This window comes from Oryzias latipes, chromosome 24 (assembly GCF_053564925.1).
Source record: "Oryzias latipes strain Hd-rR chromosome 24, Olatipes_Hd-rR_3.1".
Taxonomy (NCBI): Eukaryota; Metazoa; Chordata; class Actinopteri; order Beloniformes; family Adrianichthyidae; genus Oryzias; species Oryzias latipes.
The window spans coordinates 11,117,543-11,145,400 of record NC_136260.1 but is presented as its reverse complement, the minus strand read 5'-3'; the positions used below and the strand labels follow the sequence as shown (position 1 = coordinate 11,145,400).

The following is a 27,858-nucleotide window of genomic DNA, read 5'->3' as shown; positions in this document are numbered from 1 at the left end:
TGCTTCCTTTTACCTTCTTTGACTCACGCCATGCAGGTATGGATCCAAACAGTCACGTCTGTCAGATTATTTCAAAACATCTCGAGTCGGGTACTGAACTTGAAAAGACAACTGTCATTTTGGATTTCTTCAGTGTTTCCAGCTATCTTGTTACGTGTTTCACAGGTCAACAGCGTACGTGCCGTTTTCACCAACAGACAGGAATCGAATTTTTCCCTTCGTGTTCTCTAGGTGGATGAAAAAATAAATAAATACCCATTTTGCAAAAAAATGCCTTTATTCAAAAATGAATTTGATTTCGACAAAACCCAAAATACTTTAATGTGATGTCTGAAAGTTTGACGTTTTTCAGAGATTAAACTTTATCCAGACATTTTTGTAAAGATTTGGGTCAAATATTTCATGCATCCAAAAAGTTTTAACAAGTACATTTGTAAATATAATATTTTTGTAGTCTTTTGAAACATTTTTAAACCATTTTCAATCTATGGAAAATGGTGTGTCCGAAAAAACCTAAGATGCCTACTTTAAATTTATGATTTAACTGAGGCAGATTTTTTTTTAATTGACTTATGCATCAATATTGGAGATCATGTCATTTTTGCAGTAAACTCCTGATTGACAGGATTTTTCCTGATTAACATATTTTATTTGTCTATTGAGGAATATATGTCTATTTACTCCATGAATGTGACAATTTAGAAACAGGAGTAAACATTGAAGGTGAAGAATATCTCATTTTATCTTCATCCTAATCTTGACTTTGCCTCTTTCTCTTCTTTTTAGATTTTTTATCCATCTGCTCTGCATCATTCTCTATAACTAAACAGTCCTGTTCCTTCTCCATTCTTTCAGGGGAATCACAATCTTTTATTGGCTCTTCTTTTTTGTTCTTCTTTGACTTTCTCTTCTTAGAAGAACGCAGATGTTCATCTGCAGAGCCACCCTTCTCATCTGTGTCATTTAGATTTTCTGTCCCCCTTTTCTCCTGCTTTTTTTTGTCTTTAGTTACAACAGATGAGCCGTTCTCCTCGTCTTCCACCTCCTCAACAAGTTCCTTGTTCTTCTTTTTCTTCTTCTTTTTCTTCTTGGGCTCTTCTGTTGCATCGCTCATGCGGCCTGCGGAAAGCTCTTCCTTCGCCTGAGAGTCCGCTGCAAGTGCTGCACTCTGGTTTCCACGAGCCTTCTTCAGCTGAGCCATTCGCTGGGCAAAGTACTCCTGCATGGTGAGAGTGCTGGTCACAGTCTTGGCGATGGACTCCGTATCCAACTCCACGGCACTTGATGTCCCGTTTTCCTCAATTTCGCTCTGGGAGGCACTGCTGCTGCTCTCCTAGTCCAGAAAGACACACAACAGAGGAGCATGTAGAGAGGCTGCAAACCACAAGGCTAACAATGACAGACAGAAAGGCTCAAGTGATTGTCAATCATCATTCAGAGATTACCCACACTGCGAAAACCCCCAAATAGGACTGCAATGTGACAAAAGGTGTTAAAGCCCTAAAATAAGTACATTCAACATAACTGTTCGATCTGAGAACAACGTTTTGTGGTTCTTTACTTGCACTTGGGTTTCTCTGCAGAGTCAGCATCCAACCCTTAATCCCCCAGTTCCTCATCTGGATTACTGCCACGGAAATTCAAACTAAAGCATTACGACATCATCCAGACACTTTTTTCCAAGATCCACTTCCTCCTTTTTTAAAGTGTTATATGGACCTGGAGTTGATGGTAATCTATAATAAAGGGAGCAGACAGTGAGGCTCATTTCCCTTTCCTGTCTTTAAAGACCCACTCTGGTGAAAATAGTGTTTTTGGTTTTTTTTTTTTTTACAGGTTCTTGCTGCATTTGTCTTATGATATATAAGGACAATTAAGCTTAAATTTGCATTTCTGAGTATTTCTTTTTTTAAATCGTAGTGAATCGGGAGCAGACGAAAAAATGCAGCCTGAAAAAACTTGTAATTGTGGCGTAAGATCTAAAATTCTATTCGGTGAGCCTAAAGCTCATCGCTCCACTCCATTCTGATGCATCTACTTGTAGACGACTAGATCCATTTATGTCTTTGTTTTCCTCATCTGAGCTGGCATTTGGATCAAAACTGTACAGCTGGATAGCTCCTATATTGTTTGCCATTTTTGTAGCACCGCTAAGGTTAGCTTGGGGATGTGAAGGAATGTACCGGTAAGCTAGCAGGAGAGAGTGTAAACAGAGAATTGTCAGCAATGATGAGGGGAAGGGGGGGCGGGGTTTCTCAATGCCAACAGTCCCACCCACAATTCCCAGGTGAAAATCTGATTGACTCCTGCCGCGCTGCAGAAACCATGTATTAGAAAACGACAGGTTTTGTGATTTTTGACTAGAAAATGCACAATTATAATCAAAGTTCCACAGAAAACGCTTTTTACAATAGATCAAAATATGATTGGAGCAGGTAGATTGGGAAAATCTGGAGCTAAAAATGGTGTTTAACATTATGCAAGTAAATCTGGAATCTTTTAGGATTTTTTAAAACCATTTTACCCTTTATTTCAATGATGGGGAAAAAAAACAACACAATATTTATATAATTTCAATACTTCTGTTCATAAGTTTGATCACAAACTCCGCCCTGCAGCCTTAAACACTAAACAGGTCTACCTTCACATCTGTAAAAAGGCCATAAAATGTGCAGATTTTAACTCCACAGCATGAACAATTTGTCACCTCACCTGTATAACTCATTTGTCTTCATTTTCCTAATGACCTACTCAATGCATAATGATTTGTCCAAAAGAATACAGACGCTCCTCTAGAGAACTGCGTTAAACAATGCCACCGTTCTGCGGATTATTTCCGATGGTGAGGCGGACGGCATTTTTCAAATCCCACCGATTAGGGATAAATTGAAAACACTGAGTTGTGTGAAGTTGTGCCTCAAGTTTGGCCTTTAAGCTCTTAAAGTGAGATTACAACAGATCTGCAGTTTTTTTCTGAGGGCTAAAACAACCCGACACCACAGCTAAATGCAGAGTTTAGATTAATGTTTCTTTACAGCCGATCTGTGCAGTAAATGCTGGGGGGGGGTTTAAAAAAGCGGTTTGGAAATGACAAAATTCTTGACTATGAATTCAAAAGAAGAGCTTTTTTTTTCCAAATCTTAGCCCTAATTATTTCAATTTTATCTAATAAGTGATTTTTTTTACATCGATGGGGATCATTTGTTGGGATTTAATCTAAACCAAAGTTTTCAAAAACCTAAAAATCTTAACTAGAAAAAAAAATCCAAACTTCTAACAAAGAGAAGGGCTTTTTTCAGGTTAGGTGTCATTAAACAAAACTTTCCAACATCCAGGAGAAAATCTATATTCCCTGTTACTGCACAATGGCATCCTCTCTGCTTGGGAGAGGGAAGATGGGGCTTAGCGCTGACAGCGCCAAACAACATGTAACTGGGATTTGGGAAGATGGCTGGGGGCCATTTTAGAACTGCCTTTGAAATTACTCTCAAGAGAGGCGAAATGAGAGAGGTAAGAAAGAGGGGAGAGTGACGGAGAGAAACATCATCAGCAAGGTGAGGCAGCTTGAGCCAGGTTTGTGGTTCTTTCTCACTGCCTGGGGATCTCCATTAGATTCTGATCCGACAGCAGGAGAAGAGCTGCGACCAGCAGAGGCTGGACTAGCACAAACACTGAACTGGCTGCATTTCTGGCAGCCCTGGAGATCTTCCTCGCCATGATGTACTGAAGGAAAACATGCAAGTAAGAAACTGCAAAGCAATTGAAAAAGTAAATTCCATTTTTATTAGGTTTACACTGTAAATCTGACTTCGATTTCTGGGCTCAACCGAAGGTTTAAACAGAAAAAAGTTGTCCAATTGAATGTTTTTTAACGTATTTTCTAAAAAAGGTAAAGTAAAGTAAATGCAAAAATTGAGTAATTTTCCAGCTTCCAAATTTAAATATATCAGTTTGTCGCATTCTTGATTTAGTTATGATCTGAGCTAAAACTGAACAGAATGAACTGACTGACATTTTTGATTTAAGCACTGATCTCAGCTCACTATAATATTCAAATTCAAGTTTTAATCAATTTAGTTCAATTTAGTTTAGAATTTAGTTTAATTTAGTCAATTTTTGCAAATTCCAATTCATGAGTCTATTTGATGCTTTTGAATGTTTATTTCATGTAAATTTAATTATTTCCTGATTGAGGATAACTAAGCAGTTAAGTCTGAAAACGTGTTAGAAAACAAGTTTTTAGTGCAACAAGAATCTGCTGAAAAATATCTTACAGGAAAATAAGAGTTTGAATCGTGTCTCTTTTGGTAAAATGGTAAATGGTGTGTACTTGATAGTGCTTCGAGTCCCAAAGTGTAAGATATTGTGGTTAGGGCGGGTTTTATGCTTTTATTTTGGTTAATTTTGTTACTTCCTGTTGTCCTCTCATATCAGATGTCTTGACTTCTCCTTCCCAGTGTAATTCTTCATCAGTGTTATCGCCCGTTTTTCCTGTTGTGCGCACCTGTTTAACTGTTTAATCACTCCTCCTGTTTTAAAGTCTGCATCTTCCTTCAATTCAATTTTATTTGTACAGCCCAAATTCACAACAACAGTCGTCTCGATTGGCTTCATATCGGTACTACTGAAAAAGTGAAGTGTAAAATCAATAGGATCATGAATACATAGAATTCAATAGGAAAATACTAAATTGAACTAACAAACTGACTAAACTAAACTGGCATCCCTGCCCTTAGACCCCCCTTCGTGGTAAGGAAAAAGTCCTAAACAAACAAGATTCCGGAAAAAACGAAGAAACCTCAGGGGTATCCACATGAAGGAGGGATCCTCCCCCAGGACGGACAGGCGATTTACCAGAAATGCATTCGTTGCCGGATTGTTTTGTGTTTGTATGAGAGCTACAAGCCTTCTTACCTTTGTTTCCAGTTTATTTCCAGTCTGGTTCCTTAGAAAAGGAACTTCGGATTCCGAATCTATCTGCGTCCTGCATATTGTGTCCACACCCATCCTGACACAAAGTGCCTCAGAGTCAGTCACTAGCACCAATGGCCACACATGGTGCCAACCTGTTAACCACCAGGAGTGGTAGGGGGCTAACCGTCTTGCCCAAGGACACTGCCTCATAGGGAGGCAAAGCGGTAACCGAACATGTGACCTTCCAATCAGAGGCCAACCGCTCTGCCGCTGCACCACAGCTGTCCCCATACACATGATAGTGACATCATGTGTTGGTTCACCAATGTCACATGTCCAGACCAACACTGCTTACAAAAATGCCAACAAGTTCAAATGTCAGAGGTGAATTATAAATAAAATACTATACCACTCTGCAGAAACTATGCCCTATAAACTATGATGATCCAGGTTCTTTTATTTTGGCTAAAACAGCATAATCATAATTAAAGGACCACTGGGAACACTATGACTGATGATTGGAGTGAAGTCCATCAATAACAGTTGCTCAGATAAAAATGTGCTTGTTAATAGTCAACATTTTCTCTGAATGTTTATCTTTATTCTTTATTTCTGAACACGTTAGGTAACAGTCTAATTCTTATAAGACGTATTTACAAATCAGTGGAATAAAATAGTTTCAGTCACATTGAGAATAAAGCTACTTCAGTCATTAGTGTGTAAATACTGGACATTTATGCCGCGATTCCATTTGTATGTTGAGTTTTGATAGCAACTGGGACCCCCCCCAAAAAGCCAAAAAAATCCAAGGCTGAAGAACACACCTATATCAAGCAATGTCTACCCTTTCTCCTCCTTTACCCCCTCCCCTCGCAGACGCAGAACCCCAGGAAAAGGATGCGCTCAGTGCACAGTGTGCAGCCCTGAGATAAGGCTCCTTCAGCAGAGGAGCGGCCTGGCTGGCTATCGGGTCCTTCCTGTTTCACTCTCTCCCCTGGCGGGGGCTGGGCAAGGAACACAGGGAGGGTCCGTGGAGGGTCCCAGAGAAAAGGAGAGGGTGGGAAGGCATTCAACAGGCCGCCTCCTTCAAGACAGTCCAGTTCTATCTTCCCAGGCTTAATGTGGCCAATGGAAGGCCAGTCATAGCAGACGTGCCAAGGAGCCAAAATACCGAAGCCAACAGATTTAGTGAGAGTCCATCAAGCCAACAGAGATGATGGGAAGGCTTCGTGGAAGTTCTGGAGGAAAGTTATACAAAACTGGGTGTTACTGAATATTTGTGGTGGTTTGGCAGAAGTTATTAGACCACATTATGGTCATCTGTAGCAATGGCAGAGTATAAAGACAGAAACAAACTTCCAAATGTACAAGAAATTTGATTGATCACATTTTCATATTTTCTTCAAACCTTCATTGTCAGAATCTTGTCTTATGATTTATTTTGGTTCAACACAAACTCTGAATAAGAATGCGGATTGGGTGCATTTCTGCTGATGCTAAAGGCCATTGACCAGAGTTCAGGAGGATGTTCACATCAAGGCATTTAATAAGATCAAAGTCAACAATAGAAATGGCAATACATATTTTAGGGAAAAACAATCCAACCATCCATATGTGCTAAAGTTACAACAGCAGAAGTGTTAAGGCCCACACCTTTTTTACTCAGCTTTCCAGAAGGTCACAGAGGCGTTCCAAGAGACCCTGCCTCTGAACAAACTCATTCAACCTCCCTAAAAGGTCCTGGATGAGTCTCATCAGTAAACATCTAAACAATTAAATCTGACTCTTCAATAGAGAAGACCAGTGTTCTGTGTCTGTGCTCTCAGCTTCTCATGGTAGTGAAGCTTCATCCCGTATCTCCAATGGAGAGTCACAACCCTATGAAGGCAGCTCATTTTGGACTGCGTGGGAAGACAAGACTGTAGATTAACCAGTAAATTAAGAGATTAACCATTTAATTCAGATTTCTTTATACTACAGCAGACCAGTTGAGAATCATTATTACCACGTCTGTCAACTTGGCGCCATTCTTCCACTGGGGAGAGAACAGCTGAAAACTTGTACTTGGTGACTCATTCCAAGCACATTACACCCTTTTCTGTCTTCAGACCTGAAAGAGGTTCATCCTCTTCCAGAAGTTTGCAAGACCATTTTCTAGCACTTGAGCTAGAAAAATAGCTTTAGCTGATAGTAAGTTTTGTCTCCAAGTAAATTGTTTCCTACACTCAGGTTTGGAGAAGGCTTTATGCCCCCCACCTTTGCCTGCTGGGTTTCTCTTTCAGAGGTTCCCTTCCCAGCAAACCTTTCCTTGGGCCTACCAGGTCAAGCTTAGTCACATGCGCCCATACAGGAGTTGATTCATAATGGCAAATGCAGGTTCTTGGGTTGTCAGGGCCCATGGAGGGTTGCAGAGAGGAGCAACCACATCTTAAAGAGGGGGACCAGTGTGTCTTGCAGCTCCCTTGCAGCTTTTACAGCCACCTTAAGTGACATCATGAAAATGGAATGCATGTGGTAAGTGCATCATTAAGTATTTGTAAGACGATGACGTCACTCAATCAAAAACTCATGGGTCACTTTGACAGTGTGCAGGATTTTGGAGGTTCTCACCACCAGGTCACTTGTGGTACCTAAACAAATCCTGACTTTATCAAAGTCCCAGTGGGTTTTATGGGGGAAAGACTTTTACTCCTATGCCAGAAAATGCACAACTGAAGAGGAGAATGTCTGGGTGCAACTGAAAAAGTAAATGAAGCATACCTGACATGACAAACCCGATGTTTACAAAACCCTCAGCAGGTAGAGAGCGAATCTGTTTTTCAAAATAAGTCATAACTTAAAAAGCGACAGCACTGACTGAAGTTAAAAACTCTTATGTGAAAATGACAAGACTCAGTTTTGTACCTAGACAGGCTATAATGGAGATAAGACGGGTCTGTTTAATAAACCACAAGGTGGCTATTGACAGCAGCACACCATAGTTTTATCCCCCCCCAATTCCATTTCTGTCTTAGAATTAAGTAATTTATGAGACAAAACATTATTTTGCTGGCTAAACAGCAAAATGATTCCACCGACAGCAATTGTGTAATTCAGTTCAATAGCATGCTGTTCAGCAAAAACCTAGCTAGGCCATACAATTACTTACAAGTGTAGTTCTGCGGGGAAGCTGCACAGATACACACACTTTCTTCTTGGTGATGCAGCACCACAGCCAGGGAAAAAAGATGAGAACAGCTTAAAAATAAATGGATGCTGAAACCCTTTATTACATTTTCTTTTTATTTGCACTCCACGTTTTCTGTTAAATTGCTCTCCGATATGATGCAACCAGAACAGCCCAACAGAACAAGTACCACAGATTATTCATTTGTCTTTTTTGCTGCTTTGGTTTGCATTATGGCAATGCTGAGGAGGAGATTAGTTGTATTTTCAGAACTTTTCACAGCTTATCTTTTACATTTCTTTTGATGCAACAGGTGTGTCACTAAGTAAACCTGTGTGTGTGACAATTAAGTTGGAAGATGCATCAAGTTTCCATAAAATATGGTAAAATCAAAGTTTAGTCTTAATTGAAAGGTAAAGTGATTGTTTTGTTTTTTGCCACAAAAGCCTGTCTGTCATTTTCCTTTTTATAGCAACAAAAAAGGTGTTCACCCATGTAAATCGCTCTGTAATAAGTTTATACACAATCCTATGAGTGTGAACAATTAGAAAAAACAAACACAATGGTTGGATGTTATCTTACTCAAGATAGAATCTATGAAACAAAAACCAAAGTGGTGTACACTTACTCAACAAAGCGCAAATATTTCATTTGATTCGTTATGGCAGCAATGTAAAAGAAAAAAAAAAGGACTGTAAAAGAAAAAAGGTAAATTTTTTCATTTGGTTTAAATTTTTTACTAAAATTATTCTTCTGCTATGTAAAGTTTTGAGCGACTCGCATTTTAGACTTGAGCTTTGGTTTCATCAAATTCTTTGGAGGAGGGTTTCACATTTGTTCATTTAATAGCAGAAATTCACGTTAAGGCTTTGCAATTATGCCCAAGATATTAAAATAAGTCATTTAGTGGTAACAATTAGTTAACGCAGAAATTAAAGTGATTTAGATGAAAACATGTTTTTGTGTCTCTAAAATACCAAAAAGACTAATTAAAAAGTTTTGTACAACTGTACTCCTTTAAACATACACCTTTTGGATGTTAATTAGAATTTGACACCATTACTGTTGCCCATTCATTTTCTTAAAAACTGCCTCTTTGCATTACTAGCTTTTTTTCCACTCTATAATTTCTAGCCAATATTGCTTGGGTGTGTAATTGCGCGACTATGCCCTCATTGTCCTGCCACAATAATAAATTTGGTAGTACTCAGGGTGTATGGATCAGGGCCTGATTAGCCAGCTGTCTCTCCCTGATGAGCTGCAGTGGTCCGGCAGCCCATCGTTCATCCCCCTGACGTGGGCGGATAGAAAAACAGGTGGATTTGTTATTCCCCGGCAAATAAGAAAATATGTCAGTCGGCCGTCAAGGTTTTCCACCGCTCGACCCTTGTTTACGAAGATGACAAAGTACTAAGGTGAAAGTCTAAAAATTATGAGAACTTGATGCATTATATGTAATGCAATCCAAAACCGGACCAAATGTAGAGTACTTTTAACAGAAAAGAAAAAGAAGAAAAAAAACGCCTTAAAAAAATTGCTCGTTCTCCCTACTCGAAGAGCGTTTATCATCAGTAACAAATGAAGACAGCATTATGCATGCAGCATGACTGCCCTGTGCTTGTAGAACACTGCATACGGGAACCGAATATGCCCCCTCTTGAACACTGGGGTCTCCACGCCCCAACCCCAGGGAGGGAGGATGCTGCGATTATTTTCTCCAGCTGTGATTAATTAGATTAAAGAGTCAGTGATTAAACAGTCGTCTGTGACTGTAAACAGCCGAGGGCTGAAAATCTTTGGGTGGTTAGCTCCACCAGGCGATAATTATCCTGCTCCCTGAGTATTTTAGCATCACTCCTGCAACCAAGAGACGACTGCTGGTAACATTTATTATTTCCCAAGTTATTCATTTATGTGTTTTTGTATTGAGCTAAGCTGAAAGTGTCAGCATGGTGGCATAGGCAGAAGTTTTCAGTTCACAGAACAGCTAGATAGATGATTGGGACAGGTGCGGAGTTTACACTTTTTCAGAGAAGCATAGAAACGCATGATGGAAGTTGTTGGCAAATCTTGACATTTAAATAGTAAAATAAAAAGCTTATGTATTAATTAGCATAGTCAAAAAAAATCAGGTTGAAGGCACTTAAAACTATCCTTAAGATAAAAGAGAGTTATAACTCAAAGAGTTTAACTCGGATCCAACAGCAGCAAATGGGAATCTGCACAGATAGGATCAGGAATGAATGCATCAGAGGAACAGCTCATTTAGGATAATCACTTTGAGGAGCGGAGGATTGGTGATCATGGTGGTAAAAGGATGCTGAGGTTGGAGCTACCAGGAAGGAGGCCAAGAAGAAGACCAAAGAGGAGGTTCATGGATGTAGACAAAAAGGACATACGACTGGATCGCGTACAAGAGGAAGACAGAGGATAAAATTAGGAGGTGGAAGAATCCCCAAAAGAGAAACAAGAAAAATTCAAACAGCAGCAAAGTTTAAAATAAGGTGCTTCAACTCAATGTTGTTTGATAATTAACGTATTTTCAGTTTTTCTAAATCTTGCAAATGTATCAACTGTGAAAAATATGTAACTGTCTACCTGAAAAGCATCTTGATGGACATAAATGTTTATTGGGAAATTAAAGCTAAAAGTATTTGTAATTCTTGAAGGAGGAAAGACTGTGAGCTGCAAGTGGTGGAGGATGAGTTTCATTTTTTGTTTTATTGTCCTTTGTATGAAAAACACAGACTTTGTTTGTAGTAATGATGATAATGAGTAATGATAATTTGTAATAATAATGAGGTAATAGAAAAGAAATGTACTCATTTGTTTTGGTCATCTGAAGATAAAATCTTACCTTTGCTTTTTGAAAATGAAATTTTTTGTTTGGTAATTTTTGTGGCAAAGGCATGGAGAATAAGAATTGACACTTGGTACTCTGTTAGACTCTGATTGGGTGGATTATTGTATTTTTGTGATGCCAATTTTCTGTATTTTGTCTTCCAGTGTCATATCAGCTCATGCGGGCTGGCCACATTAGTGCCTGACACTTAAATTCAATCAATCAATTAATCTTGAGAAATCACATGGAGAAAAAATAGATTTTAAATGTACAATAGTCTATAAAAGTAAAGTATATTTTCTGAAACAAACCTAGAGTTTGTGGAGTAATTGTTCTATAATCCTATACCATTAAAAAATTTCAAGTTTGGTTGTCAAATATCTCAGAAATTGTGGGAGAAGATACACCCAAAAAGTGTAGTTGAAGCAACTGTTTGTTGGGTCTGTAATATACACCAAGGAAAGGGGAATTTATTTTTAAGCAAATGTAAAATCCATTTAAAAAAAATTAAACTTTTCAAAAGGTCTTCATGAGCTGAACAGATATACATCCTTGATGAGCAAAAACTGCTGCAAAATTGTTATATTATTAAAAAAAAAGAAAAAAGGTAACTTGTGGCATGGTTACAGATCATTTCTGTTCTGTGGTCAATGTCTATGAGCTGTCAGTAAATTTTCACCAATAGACTCCGCCCATTAGCTCCCCGGCGCTTCCAAGATGCATCTGCCAAATGCTCAAGCCCTCCAACCAGGGTCGCCCCGGCACCATGCTCCCTAACAGTGGTATCAGGGGAGCACCTGCTGACGCGCGATCCTTCATGGAGACGACGCGTGGGAAGAAACGCTGGCAACAGGTGCCACCCGACGAGGCTGGATCCTATGTCTTTTGTGCCGGAGCAGGAGTGGGAGTGGGAGTGGGAGAAGCAGCAGGGGTCACGCTGACCCGAGAGCCAGGCGCACCCTGTCCCCTGTCTGACTGGAGGTTCAGGAGTCAAAACAAGGCTTGCACCAAATTATACTCAGCCATTTTTCTTCCTTGACACTTAGGGAGTAGAGATATAAATGAAAGGATTAATACTGGAAAGACTTCAATGTTCGAGGCAGTCAAAGTCCAAACATAAAGGCTAAACATCCAGTAGTAGTTTCAAAAACAACAACAGTCATCTATTAAAAACTCATCTTATAAATGAAATTAAATCAGAGTTAAAAAAGCATTAAAACTACAACTAAAATATGAATAATGTCCTTATATTTCCCATTTGCTTCATATTTAAACGTTACATCTGAATATCATGCAAGACTGGAAACATTTCCAATGTCCTTTAAAACAGTGGGGAAAAGGCAATAACGTATCAAATAGTTTTTAATGATCCACAATTTTCAAAGAAAAACACACAGTTGAAAAAATAAAACTGCAGCTTGTTTCCACCTTTCATTTTAGCAGGCGGCTTTAAAAAATGACCAACTTTCCTTGATGTATGAATCGGCGGGGAGTCTATTTATCAGCAGGCCCTCTGCGGTCGCCCGCTTGGGTCCCTCAAGTCACAAACCGCGTCGTTCCCTTTTGACTGATTAATTAGCCAATCAGAGGACATTTTTCACTGGGCGGCAGAATGGTTTATTTCAGCTAATGCCGAGCTTTCGAGCAGAGACCCGCTGGAGCCTCGTCGGCTCTTTCGGCCTGCCTGAGTGGCTGGGCAGAGGGGCAAGGGAGATAAATCAAGACAGGCTGGCCCTCTATGTGGCTCCCTTAACTAAACCCCTTGAGAAGGGCATGGAGAGCAGAGGTGGTGGAGAAGGGGGAGGATGGAGAGCAGGACGGCCAGGGGCACTGCTCGCCCGCCGATAAGCACGGGGAGCACAGGGCTGCCAAAGTGCCTTCATTTAGAAGTGGCCGGGGCTTTTTGATATCTCGGCAGCGAGAGCCAGTCATTTGTCATGCGGTGAGTAATTGTGTTGAGAGGAGCAAGAGGAGGCAGGAGACGGAGGGAACAAGCAAGCGTGGGACGGGTGATGGATAATGGAGAGCTAAGTAGATGGACGGACACTTCAGTAAAACTCTCACTGGTCAGACAGTGGTAAATAATTTAAAACTTACATTTTAGACCTCTAAAAAGGGGAAAAAACATAGGAAGTACTGACTAAAACATTAATTTTTGAAATATTTTTGGGACACTTGCACCAATTAAATAAATGTGTTATTTGCTAAACACACACTGTAAATTTTTAATTAGTGCTTTAAATCTTCTTACAGTAATTTGCTATTTAGGACTTACTTACTAAAAGTATGATACTAAAAGTATCATAACTCAAAACATATATTTTAATAGGATAAAATGACAGCTTCCTAAATTCTGGCTTAATTAAGGAATTTTGACATCTGACTTTAAGTTTGTTATGTCTAAACGTTTATAAAATATCATAAATCGACATTTTCAGATTAAAATTTGCATCATGTTATTTTTAACACATTAGAACTGCTTTTGATGGGCTGAGGCCTTTGGGACAGTTAGACGTGTGTGCGCTTGTGTGCGCCTGTGTGCGCCTGTGTGCTTTATGCAGCGTTGTGAGCAGCGATAAGGGGTGAACAGGAAGCACATCACTGCGGAGGAAGGAAAACACCCGCAGAGGGGGACTGGTGGAAAGGCCGCTAAAGACAGAGAGGTGGGTGGTAGGTGAATTTCTGGAAGATTCATGAGTGGAGAAAGGGGGGGCCTGTCTGGAGACAGCCATGCAGATAGGATTGACAATCTCACATTATCCTGATACTGCTTTGCACAATAATGCAACCCTGCCACCAATGCAGATCTCTAAACACTCACGACTCTTATGGGGCGTTTGATTTTTGCACGAGCTGATGCGACAGCAGCAACACAGCAAAGATCAGTGAGGGATGAAGGTCACCAAGTGAGGAAAACTTTCACGGAAAATCCGGCTAAAAACCTCGCCGCTTGGCTGGTCAATCCCCCCCTTTATTCATTTTCAACAACTTCTGACACTGCTGGGCTTTAACACAAGGCCTCATGGGAAGCCATTGTGGTTGTGGCCTGTGTTTTCGATATGGTCAATGGTGTCCCCTCTGTCTAAAATATAGCAGCCCATAACCAAACAATTAGAGAGAAAATAACTGTGAATTGCTTGCATTTCCAATGTTAATCAGCTGGGGAGAGCCCGCCATTGTCTTGCTATGGCAGAGTACCTACAGGAGAATAGAGGCGTTTTTCCAGGTAAATTTATGTTGTTTTTTTTTACAATGCCAGTTTCTTCCAGACAAATGTTAGAGATAAGTACGTGATGCAAACAGGGGGCAATTGTGCGAGTTTGTGTCCCGAGGTAAGATGATAACCTGTATATCATATAGATGACCTATCAGGAAAGATCCCGGAGGATAGCTGAAACTGAGGCTTCCCAGCAAAATATTGCAGCAAGCATTCCGTCCCTTTTTTCTTGTTGTGCCAAATCTTTTCCAAGTAACCTGTCCAAAATATCACGCAGCTCTCTACATGATGCAAAAGTACATTTATTTTAGAGCAGGACATTTGGGTCCAATTCTAATGTCAGCCAGCCTACTGTTGGCGTTTTCTTTTGTGGACATGCATGCAGGTGGATACACAATGACCTGTAGTGTGCTCTAACACCGTTCTTTTAGAACCAACATTATGCTTTTGTCACAGCTGCCCTTACGGGTAGATTCGGGCTGACAGTCTACAGGCCAAAAAAGGCTAACCTGTTATGAGGCACACAGGTGGCCCATGTGAAAAAGCAAGGTCATAGGCCGCTTGGCGATTTCATACAAAGAAAATGTTTATGCATGTTTCTTTCTACAGGTATGTTGCGAGCAAGGGTACAGTAAGGTAGAAGGGATGTCATCCAGATTTTTCCTTTTTTAACCCACTCCAAAACTTGCAGATTGCACAAGGGGCTCAAAGGGGCTGTTCACGTGATAAATACGTACTTGACTGTTAGAAAATTAGAAAATTAGAAGGGCGTAGTTAGTGTGGGTATCCTACAGGGACTTGCATATCCCCTGGATACCCACCCCTGCACGCGGTCAGTAAGGGGCTAGTACTTGGACCTCACTAACAACTAAAGCGTAGTTTAAGCGCAAACGATTTACATTAGCCTTACAAATACTTAACAGTACACTTACCCCACACGACAATCGTATGTTCCATTCTAAATGACGTCCCTTGAGGTGGCAGTTAAACTGGAAGACAAACCTACGCTCAACTTAAAATGTGGCCTACCTCTCTACCGGACGACCCAAAACCCTGCAGTACTTGTATAGATGTCACGGTTTTAGTTCTTTACTTTTGTGTTCTGGTTCTCTTTTGTTTCTGTCATGTTTTGAGTTCAGTTCCTGTTTTATTTTCTAAGATTTCCTGTTTTGTTGTCATATCGAGTTTTGCTTTTGGTCCCCATCTGTCCTGAGTGTTTCCACCTGTGTCTGGTTTGTCTGGATGTATTTAAGTCCTGTCTTTCCCTTCCTTCTGTACTGCTCCATAGGTCAATGTTCCCCTGTTCCCAGTGTGTATAATATTTCGAGTTTCTAATTTGCCCACCTGATGCAGTGGTTCAGTTTTGTTTTGGACTATTTTTTATTAAAGCCTCCTCCTCCTCTCTGCGCCTGGGTGCTTCCCTCATTCCCCGTTTGTAACAATAGATCAGCCTCATACAGGTGCATGTGACCAAGGCTTTACTTTCTTCTGAAATTTAACCCAAAGTTGTTGATCTGATACATCGGATCACACAGCTTTCACCCCGAGTGCGGTCTCGGCCGCCACTGACCATCACTCCTTCCAACTGTCATTTCAACTTTTTTTGCAAGCATCATCACTTGACATTTTTACACAGCAAACCCGCTCTTACTTTTTCTCTTTAATAATGCCTGCTGGCACAGCTAAACCACCTGATATGACACTTTAAGGCAGAAGTAGGAAAAAAAGAGGGGGGGGGGGGGGGTAAAATGAAGGTAGTAGGAAGGGGTAGGAGTGTAAATCCCTTAAATGGATTTAAGAACTCTTGCCACCATCAGCGGCCTGCTGGCGCTGTTAAAGCTGTGCAGTGTGACATGGCTAATCTACAGCCAGAGGCTGCTCGGCGGCCCGGGCCAGTAGAAGCAGCACTGGTCACATGACACCTGAGCATCTGATGAAGGGATCAGAGCTGATGTTCACCAGCAATTCCAGAAACAGATAAGCTATTCGCCCAACAGCATGGCCTCAGCAGCCTGAAAGTGGACTTTAAGAAATATAAGAGACCTGTTTGCTCAATTTCTATACAAGTGGAACTTGATTCTTCTGCTTCTGCTTTTCTGTTCCTTCAACAGTATCTTTAAAAAGTCTCTTTAAATTTTACCTGCTCTTGGTCTTTTTCAAGTCTCGACCTCTTCCCAAAGATACAGTTCAGGTCTGTTTCACTTTTGGAGGACAGGTCTTTTCCTGTGGAACGAAGCAAAAACAAATACATATAAATCAACAAGGTAAAAGTCATTTTTAGTTTGATAAGGAAAAGATAAACCACCAAAAAGATATCACTCAAACACAGTTAAAGAAAAATTAAACTTTTAATAGCACCATATGATTGATTAGAATACAAAAAAAAAACCTGGTGTCTGATGTGGATTCAAAATAAACACATGGCACCATCAGAACATGTGTGTTGGTTGGGAGGTGTGCGTAGGTGGCCACACTGAAAAGATTCATCGCTTCACGTCGCAGGGATAAAACAGCAAAGAAAAATAAACGGAGGATGAGGTCCGCCGCGACACGCCTCCGGATTCCCATTTTCAAGCCGGGCCTCAAAGACTCCTGAAGCACGCAGTTGCCCGTCTCAGGCTGGGGTCCTGTTCGTACAGCTGCATCCTTTTCCTTCAGTGGGGCTCTGATAACATTTGGTTATTTATTGCTCTTAAGCTTTATCTGCCCCAGCTCTTGGCTTTGAAAGTCACTTGCACATGCAGGTCTAAGAAGCTAAAAACCAAGAAAGGAGGGCCTGTGCTGTTTGTTGCCGAGCAAACTGAGGTCAGAGGTAACACGAAGCCCTCCAGATCAATCCTCGGTTTGGACAAGGAAGTGCCCGTCAAAATTCTTGGGCTTTTAGGTGAAAGTGCAAACAACAATGCTCTTCAAAAAAAAAAAAAAAAAAAAGTTTCTCCCAGCTGCGTTTCAGAAAGATTTAAAAGTCATTAAGGTGCCAAGCAAGACAAAAACTTCTGGGTACAATTCAGGAAAATCAAAATTAGATTAATTTCTTAAATATTTACTTACTTTACCATTTACTACGAATGGTCAGTAACCCTATGTTGCCAAAAAAAAAAAGAAAATATGCCCACAAAGCTGCAGTAAAAGCGCCACACAGCGCAGCAGATGGAGGGCTGCAGTTAGGTTCTGCACCAGCCACCCTGGCTGCCCTGACAGGTGATGGATGGAGGTACCAATTAGAACTGGGTTACCGGTTTATGCTGCGAAGCCTGGGCCTGAGCAACACAGATTTCAGTACTTTTCCCTGCAAACAAAGACCATCAATCCTCAGTGCAGGCAAAGAGGGAGCCAGCAGGAACAAGATATCAATACTTTTCTTTAAGCAGCAGGAGGAGGCTTTCATTTGGAAGGAGAGGTGCACGTTTGGATGGTTCCTTGATGTTGAAGGGGTCAAAGAAAAAAAAAAACTGCAATGAACTCACTTTAGCAGCTTTTATCATGTTAATCTCATTGTGTATGATTTTACTTATTTAGTAACACACTAGGCCTCTGAATCCAATGTGGAATAACAGGCCTTTCCTGCTGACCGTCGATAACAGAACTATGAGAGTATAACATGACCTTTTCAGCCTCTCTTATAACAAGCTTAGCAACAGTAAATCTATTATGAAGCCTTAGCTTGGCAACAACCTCGCTGTGAGAGGAGGAAGCATTCAGTGGAAGCATGCAAAGAGGTGTGGCGGGTTAAATGTTGCCACACAAATCTGTGGCCTAAGCCAGTCCACATCTAACAGAACAGCAAGGGCCAGACCCACTAATGAAAACATTTCCAATGGGCGCCGTTTGCAACGCAAGAGCGGTCACCAACTGTTGTGAGAAATCAGAGTTTGTAAAACCGTTAAATGTGTTTTCAGGAGAAAAGTTTTTTTGTTTTTTGTAATAAACTCTTTTTACTCAAAAAAGTTTGACAAAGAAGCTCAAAAAATATTCGAATCTATTGTTTCCTCGCAAATTTTTAATTTTAAAAAATTTTATGCAGATGATGAATAATTTCCGTTTCTTACATTGCTAAACCTTTGAATAAAACGATCCCTTTCATTAGAACACAGTTGTGCAAAACTAGCTTTTTTTTCTAGGCAATACATTGGGTAACATATTTGTACAAAAATAGATAAGAGGACAAACTAGACCACAAAACCCTGTGAATAAAAATAAATGATCTGTAGTTTATTTAAGCCAGACATAAGAAAGTTTAAACCTAAAGACATTCACAACAACAATTCCTAACGCTTTCTTGAAAATGAAAATTGGGGAAACTATGTTTTTGGCATTTTTAAAACGTTCTTGTGTTATTTTTCTGATGATAATGATGATATTTAAAGAGAATTAATCTTAAATTGCATTTTTTTGAGTGTTTCTTTGAAGAAACAGTTGTGAATCAGAAGCAGACCCAAAAATGCTGTTTGAAAAAGATCGTATTCTTGATGAAGATTATATGCTGGGTGGGCCACAAGCTTCCTGCTCCGCTCCATTCTGATGCATCCACTTGTAGGTGAATAAATCCATGCACGTCTGGGTTTTCCTCGTCTGAGCTGGAATCCGGCTTAAAACTGTACGGCTGCTAATGTTAGGTTGGGGGTGTGAGGGGCTGTAAACTAGCAGGAGAGAGTGTAAGGGTGGTGGGGCTGCAACTCAAAGGTGAATTTCTAATGAACTCCTGCCGCTGTACAGAAACTGTCTTAGAAAACAACACTGTTTTTTCTTTTTGGGAAGCTAATCATAATTAAAAAAAACAGAAAAACACTGGGAGTGCTTTAAAAAAACTCAAAAGATGATTGGAGTGGGTCAAAAAAACTATGCACCTTCTAACTGAGCTATTATTAGACATTTGAACTGTTAGAAAGCCTAAATATAGCTGAGTGGCGTCAGCAGCCGTCAGCTTGGTTTTGTTTGACTGTCCTGCAAACATCTCTACAGTGTCCTTTAGAGCTGCCTGAGTGGAGATGTGATCCTTTTTCCTGTACTTGTGAACATCTTTGTGTCTTCAGCTCCAGGAAGGATGTGATGTCTGTCTGCTGTTGCTGCTGACATTTAGGATGCTGTGCTGCAACGGTGAACACTCATGGTAGGCTTGAGAATCTGCCATATTATAAAGCAGAGGTCAAGTTTGACCACTTTCGTTAAAAAAAACAAAAAAAACAAACAAACACATATTTGGCTTTATTTTAAGTCATTTGTACAAAAAAATTTAGTTACCTTCTGCTTCTGAATTCAAGGAAAACCCAAAAGTATCAAATGTTAAACGACCACTGGATGCAGCCATCAGACGAGGAATTTCCCAGTAACTCCCACGTTAAGAATAAAAGCATGCACAATAGAGCTGCACGATACGAGGAAAACTCGCGATATGCGATATTAGTGATCAGTATTGCGATGACGATATAACTTGCGATAAATGAACAAATAGCAAAAACAATAAAAACATTTCCATTTTACTGCAAAAGTTTAATTTAAATAAGAGTCAAAATACCTTAAATTAGTCTCCAAATGACCCTCTTCTAATTAGGAGGGCAACATCTAACATGAAGCTCCATCCGATTGGTCAAGAACGTGAATGGCCCCATCTGATTGGTCAAATGGATAATGGGATTTATTCAATTCATTAAATAGTTCAAGTTGTCATAAGATTGTTTTAGCACCTTTAAGGTTTACCATTTATTGCGACTTTTGCGATATGGATATTGCACAGCTTGAAATCGCGATAACGATAAATTTGCGATTAATTGTGCAGGCCTAATGCACAACATACCATTTAAACTTATCACTTTATTTCCTAGTCGTGACAGGTCCGAGTGAGAGTTTTTGTTTTATTTAGAGCTCAAATTTGTGCATTAAGGGCGTGTCTCTTATTTTGACTGGCAGGTGGGAGGACCCATGGCTGCACTGAGCAAAGCTCTCCTTAATTCCTGCCAGTGTTCCACCTCCATAACTCCATCACGACAAAGATGAATGATGACACATCAGTAATATGCTTGTCTCAAATAAGTGACACATACTGATGAGTCACTAAAGTCTAATTTGACCTGAACTCTTCAAGCTACATATAATAAAGAAAAAATGCATTTTATGTTTAGTAATAAAAAAGAAAGAACAAATAAAGTTGGATGTTGGTTTACAGATGACCACAATCTCCGAATTCTCTCACTACTCCTCGGTTAGTGACGAAAAGGCCTGATCTACAATTTTAAATTCCCCAGAAATCTCTGAGAAAAACTATTGTGCATCAATGCTCACTAGATTGGAGAATATAGACCACACTTCTTTGCGTTAGACTCTTTTAGTGGTAAGAAAATAATTCAGAAATAGCCAACGATTCACAGATTCAGTTTAGTATCTAGTGCCCTGAAATTTAACGCAATTTGGACACCATGCTTAATACTATTGGCACTATTTTGAACGCCAAATATGATGTCACCAATTTCCTGAAGTCAAAACCTATTTAGCACAGACAGTAATGTTAAATTCAATATGTTCTGATGATTTGGATGGTTTACAAAAAATACATTTAAATGCAATTTTTTTTCAAATAAAATATTGTTTGAACACAGTGCATTGTGGTCTGTATTCACCAATCTAGTGAGCATCAATGCACACTAGTTTTTTCTAGAGACTTCTGGGAAATTTCCAGGGCACTAAATTTTGGAATTATAGATATGAACACCCTGGAAAAATGGCGAATGCCCTATATAGTGCACTATATACAAACAGAGAGAAGTGAGGGGATTTAGACGTAACCTATGAATGCTTCAAGGTTAAAAAAACATTTTTATGTCATGAACTAATTAAAACCACAAAAACAGGTGGAGAGGGTCTGGGAGAGAGACCAAGGTTCTTTTTTATCTGGCAAGGTCATCCAATAGGTCATGGAAGGCGTTGTTTCGGGGGGTAAATAGAGATGCCAGATGACCAAAACAGGAAACAGGAAGGTGCAACAGAATGACATCAAGTGTACACGGGTCCTCCAGGTGAGGCAGAGGTGGAAATCGTTTTGTTTTGGGAAGTGGATGATGATGCCGATTTGAACTTGATGACACTCGCTAATAAGATCATACCAGATTTAAGGAGGAATTAAAACCCACTTCAGGACTTCAAAATGCACACCACTATCCTATCCAAATCAGTGCAACTTTCCTGATCTTTCTGGAAGAGGTTTGTTCTTGGAGGCATGCAGATTGTCACGACTCAGCAGTAAAACTCTGTAATTATTCATTTTAGCCTCCACTGGTCCTGAACGCTAAATTCCTTCTTGAGCCTATCAGTGTAATGGCCTTGACCAACAAATCTCAGCTTCCTGACGTGTTAAGAGTAATGAAAGGAGTAGGGAGAGTTATAAATAAGCTCTCTTAACACGCATGGGGTCAACTGACCTAGTGCAGGCTGACTGAAGCTGAGCAGAATCCGAAGGAAAAGCACAGGTCTCAATGAGGGGGTCAAGCAAGCACTTTGAATGAGAATTGGAGGTTTTTGGGTGGCAGAGAAAAAAAAGAACCAGAACTTCCGGTTGTCTGTTCATTTCTTTAAATTCTTGCTAAGTAAAGAATATTTTCAGAGATTTCCTGTCAAGTTCATATACATAAAAAATAAAAATAAAAAAAAGAACTCACCTTTGGTGAATTTCATGTAGTGGACCCTCTTTTTAGAAGTCTTTGATTTCTCTTCTAAGCTGAATCCCCTTTTCTCTTCGGATGGAGCTTCTGCAGACGGAAAAAATCATACATAGAGAAAATTAGATCGAATGTTGTTGACTCCTCTGATGATCAGTAAAAAAAAAAAATAGCAAATTCAGGTCAATTATAAAGTTTGGAACAGGATGTTTCATATAGAAAATGCTGTGTTATAGCTCCCTCTACTGACCAACAGAAAAAATGTGAAACCAAATCAAGTGGCCTCTATTGGAAACTAAATGTCTGATAGAATCCAACGGGATAAATGAGTCTGTGGGATGTTATTAGTGATGCTTTTCAAAAGCACATCACTAAGGAAATGAACTACTGAGATGCTGATAAGACAAACACAACTGTGTGTATAACAGTTACAGCTGTTCTACATGTGACAACCTGAAGTTAAATAATTGCCCACAGCATTACAACAGCCAAGGGAAAAACACATTAAAACTAAACTTGGGTTAAAAGTTTATTACATCCTGATGGACCACAGTCTGCCTACACACCGCTGCTCTGGGTTTGACCATGATGGTTGTTCAGCTGAGCAAGAAGTTCATTGAAGTCATCTTGATGGGCGATCCAGTTATCCTGCAAAAATCAAAGATGTCAACAAAACGGAAAACAATTGTTGAAAAGGAGTATTTGAATGCTTTCAGAGAAGCTAGAGAAGGTATTAGTTAGAAAGTAAAAATATATGACTTTTGGTTTGAAATAGGCATTTCTAAAGAGAGAGAGGGCCAAAAGAAATTTAAACTTCAGGTCAGTGTGTTTGTGCTCACCTCATGACTTGCATTGGTTCCAAGCCCATGATTGTTGTTTTTAACTTTTACTTTGATATGTTCTGTAGAACCTTGCTCACTCCTTCCCAGTCCCTGGAAGTACAAAGAATCAGCTCATATTTATTAATAATCACCTGACTGTAATGGTTATGATGTAACTGCAAAATAACTGCAATCAGCGATGTTTGTAAGTTCCGCCAAATTTTGAAACATCATACTTCTCTCTTTCAAGTTCTGTCAGATTACTGTTTCTGTATTTGTATCAAGCTGAGTGGACATTTTAACTCTGTCTGTTTACGTTATTACACTATCAAAAGGAACAATAGGCACAACAAGCACAAATAATTATTGTAAACTAATGCACTCAAAAGGTCCAACATGAGTTTAAAGTCTCACTCCGATCATTTTTTTCATCTATTTTAAAAGCGTTCCATATTGGCTTTTTTAAAATCATGTTTTTTGGGACATAGTTTCTGCAGACCATAAGAAAATTGCCTCCAAGTTGTGGTTGGGACCATTGGCGCGGTGTAAATCCGCCACTAACTCCCAACATTCATCTGTTAACACGCTTTTTAAACAACGACCCTGAAGTTGGCTTCCGATTCACAGCTTCCGATTCGCGAAGGCACTAAAAGAACATTCCGCTGCATTTTTTGCATTAAGATCACCTTAGACCAGGTCCTGTTCAAAAACCGCTGGACCTGGACTGCTCAAACCTGGATTAAATTATAATTAAGATAGTAAAGAACACATTAAACACAGTTTCTGATTTGTGAAACCTTCTTCTGATTTGTGAAAATGTGAAATAGGTTGATTTTTTATCGCATCTTACGCACTGAGTCCACCTTAGACCAGGTCCTGTTCAAAAACCGCTGGACCTGAACTGCTCAAACCTGGATTAAATTATGCATTAGATAGTAAAGAACACATTAAACCCAGTTTCTGATTTGTGAAACCTTCCTCTGATTTGTAAAATAAGTTGATTTTTATCGCTTTTTCTCAGACAAGGTCCTGTTCATGAAATTTGGGTGGAAATGTATTTTTTTATTCCTTAACACTTTTATTTTTTATACTGCATTGTACTATTGTATTTCTCCACACAGGTACGAGCCGGTGGCCCTAACATATCACCTGGGTGACCAAAATCACTTTGTTGCAATACACAGACTTCTGCCCAGACAAAAGCTTGGACCTTTTACGATGCACTACAGGAATCCAAGAACGCTAGACAAGGCGACATCAAAATCTCAACATTCAAAAGAAACTGGGAAACAGATGTCAGATTGGACAAATAGTTATAGTCATGGTTAGCATGAACCCCTGACTTAAGTTTTGTTTTTTTGTTCAATATTTCTTGGTTTGTTTTCTGATTTACTTTAGAGTTCCTGTTACGGTGTTTTCCTTAAAGTTGTCCTTCCCTTGTCCCCATTATCCTTAAATTGCATAAAATTTGATGAAATGATACTATTTCCCACAGCGGTTTTTGAACAGGACCTGGTCTGAAGTGGACTCCGTGCGTAAAATGCGATAAAAAATCAACCTATTTCACATTTTCACAAATCAGAAACTGTGTTTAATGTGTTCTTTACTATCTAATGCATAATTTAATCCAGGTTTGAGCAGTCCAGGTCCTGCGGTTTTTGAACAGGACCTGGTCTGAAGTGGACTTAGTGCGTAAAATGTGATAAAAATCAACCTATTTAACATTTTCACAAATCAGAAACTGTGTTTAATGTGTTCTTTACTATCTTATTTATAATTTGATCCAGGTTTGAGCAGTCCAGGTCCAGGACCTGGTCTGAAGTGGACTCAGTGCGTAAAATGGTATAAAAATCAACCTATTTCACATTTTCACAAATCAGAGGAAGGTTTCACAAATCAGAAACTGGGTTTAATGTGTTCTTTACTATCGAATGCATAATTTAACCCAGGTTTGAGCAGTCCAGGTCCAGCGGTTTTTGAACAGGACCCGGTTTTACGGTGGTCTTAGTGTTTAGGGCCCTCGCGAATCGGAAGCTGTGAATCGGAAGCTAACTTCAGGGTCGTTTTTAAACAGCATTTTTCCCTTCTGCTTGTGATTCAACACGATTTGAATAAAGAAATACTCAGAAATGTCATTTTAAGCTTAATTTTCCTTAAATGTTTCACCCATCTTAAGAAAAAAGCAACGAGAAAGAAGTTCTGAAAAACAAACAAAAACTATATCTGGATTGCATTCACTTTTAAAGATATCAGCATAAGTTTAGACCGCTTACCTTGCCCTTGGACCAACCCATTCGCTCCAGCATCTTCTGGCCAAATTTAGAGTCATCTTTACTCCAAGTGCTGTTCCTGGGGTCAACCGACCACTTTTGTTTCCTTCGGGCTAAATTCACAAAAGCAGCAGCATTGTTACTCAACAGTCTGTCATTAAATAATGACAACTAGACTAGTATATAGAGCTCAAAACGCAGAGTGAATATAAAACAGTGCTGAAGATAAACATATGTAATGTGCTTTAACATTTTTTATACAAACATCATGACAAAAAATACATCTTGATTTTAATCCAAGGACAAGCAAGTGAGAATGTAGCACACACAAACGTGTAAACTACTATCCAGATCTTACAGAGAGTTCTACAAAAAAAATAATAAAATAAAAAATAGGCCACGATTATTTTTCAAAAAATAAACAGTCAAAAAGCTGATTTACAGCGTTTGCAAATCCTTCAGTGTTCGACATATTTTTCAGATACCCCTACTCTTCCTGCTACTGTAGTCAAGCTCTGTGCTTATAAGAGGCAGCCGGGCAAGTTGAAAAACAAATACAGCGATGACTGCAGTTTGACACATGTTGTAAAGTAAGAAACACGTGTTTAAAGAAACCGATGGGGGAAAATGCTAAAGCTAATGCTAACCTTGTTAACACTTTGTTAATGGCAACTCAAAAAACCGTTTATAATTTATACCGTTAGGCATGGTGCTTTGGCTAATATCACAATGAAGAAAAAAAATAAACAAAGAAAAGGAATATATACACACATGTAAGAGAAAAGTACTTACGTTCAGCTAGCATAGACATCTTGGGTCCTCAGTCTTGTGGACGCTCGAGCATTTAGGTACCTTCCAAAATGCCTGAATAAAATAAATCACTGTTGTCATTTTAAACCTTAAGTATCTGTAAATTAAATAAAATGACATTTTTGTTTACAATTTATATATAAAACAATATTCTTTGACTTTTTTATATTTAAACAAAGACTTTATCACCGAACTTTGCCTTTTACAGCCCAAATGTTTTACCAATAGAGGGCGCCACAGCACCTCAGAGTCCGGTTGGGATCTGCAGTGTTACTTGAGTTCAGCTCAAAAGTCTCAACTTCAGCAAACATGTGAACTTCTCCCACTTGGAATGCCATTCTAGGAACTTTTTCAGGTAATAAAAACACGTGAATAAGATGAATAACTGCTATCCAAACCTAAAATACGTTGTATTCTGTAAGGTCACAAAGAAAAGTGACAAATTTAGGTTGTGGAAGAGTGATTTAGGAACTAAATGACATTTTTAAACTCGGATTTTCAGTCCAAAAAACAAACAAACAGTCTCATACCCTAAAGAAAAACAAAAGATTTAAAACAATTATTTTCAAGGCATAACCAAGACATGTTTTGTGTGGTATGTTTATAAAATGTTAGTAAATTCTGTGGGTATAGGAAAAATACACTCATACTACAAAACATTTGCTCGTAGGTCACAGTCAACATTGCATTGGCCAGAGAATAAATGTACTTTTGCGTGAGGATCAGCACCATAACATGTTATTTTAGCCTTATCTATTACAACTGATCATAACAACTTATAATAGCAAACTTTATATTATCTCATAAATGGATAAAACAGTCTGCAAGACAAGAAATAAAAATTTAAACAAAGTAGGATTGCAATAAATGTCAGACAGGCATTCACTGTATAAACTTTGTGCATTCAAAGAAATTGTAGTTTACTTAAAAAACAATACTAATTGTTTGTGATTGGCTGCGGTTTGTAAGGAGGCAGATTCATGTTAGCTGTTAAAAAAAGAAAAAAAGAACATATTAAAAAAAATGTTGCAGCTAAACACACAAGGGAAATGAAAAAGCATAAAACAGAAATGAGCTCAAATTTGTTCCTCAGCATGTTTCTGTAGTAAACATATGGGGTTATTCTAATATTTCTGTTAAGTTTACAATGTGTACTTTGGTTTAAAGCTGTTTTCCTTTTTTTTAATTCACAATGTCTATTTTCCACATTTACAATCTGGTTTTTCATTCACTGTAACCTGATTCTGATTTGACCCAGCGTAAATGGAGAAAAAGTACCAGTAGGTTTTTTTCAACACTAGAAGCAGAGACCACAGCATAACTCAGCATTTTCCAAGCTTGAAATACAAATGCTTCAATTCAAAAAAAAATATTTGAAATGTTTTCTTTTAGTAGAAATAAAGAGCTCCATAATATGCAAAAACAACTAGGCTTTTTTATGACTACTACCCATTATTCTATTTTTACATCCACTGTACTATTTACATCAAATCAAAGATTTGCAGAATATAGAATTCAAATTGTGCAACACTAACTTAACCCTTGTGCTATCTTAGATGACCCCACCCTTATAGTGACGTGTTCTCCCTACCATGACAAAGGTGGATAAAGGTGGAAAGATTTCATTTAATCCATGGACACCAGTGAAGATCACAAATCATTGAAGAAAAAAGGTTCAGAGCACTGTCTAGTGGGTCTAGATGACCCAACTTCCAACGTTTAAGTGGCTAGTATAGCACAAGGGTTAGAAAAGACAAACAGAGGAAGCCTTGTGTTTAGCTTGTGCCTGGAATTTGGGTGTCTGCACACTCCTGACAGGTCTATTACATAACACTAATAGTTTCCTGTTACACCACACAGAAATGCGGAAAGAAAATATTTACCGTAAGTCATTTCAATAGTAAAAAAAATATATTTAAAAGCTCCTATAAGTCATTTATAATGTTCTGTTTCATGTCACCAAGTTTAGTTTAATTAAAAAGAGCAAGTGGTATTTTTGAAACGTACAATAAAAAATCAGAATGCAGTCAGTTTTTTGTTTTAGCTTAAAATATTGCTCATTCCAAAAGGCAAGACAAAATGTGAATTTGTATGGTTTAAAGTGGCTGCAAAAAGGAGGCCCAACTCCCCCGCGTGTTCTCTCGTTTTTGCGGTCTAAATGAAAACCAA

At 39.1% G+C, this 27,858-nt stretch overlaps 1 protein-coding gene across 1 annotated transcript; it reads right to left on the bottom strand.

The window, feature by feature from the left end:
* Nucleotides 1-258: 258 nt before the first annotated feature.
* Nucleotides 259-27,492, bottom strand: pinx1 (PIN2 (TERF1) interacting telomerase inhibitor 1). Its single transcript, XM_020714563.2, has 8 exons — nt 27,281-27,492; nt 25,672-25,743; nt 24,883-24,992; nt 22,628-22,720; nt 22,355-22,436; nt 21,789-21,878; nt 16,280-16,362; nt 259-1,333 (listed from the first exon to the last, which is right to left on the bottom strand). The coding sequence occupies exons 2-8, from the start codon at nt 25,688-25,690 to the stop codon at nt 752-754; spliced, it is 1,059 nt and encodes a 352-aa protein (XP_020570222.1). The 5' UTR covers nt 25,691-25,743; nt 27,281-27,492; the 3' UTR covers nt 259-751.
* Between the last annotated feature and the right edge of the window lie 366 nt (nt 27,493-27,858).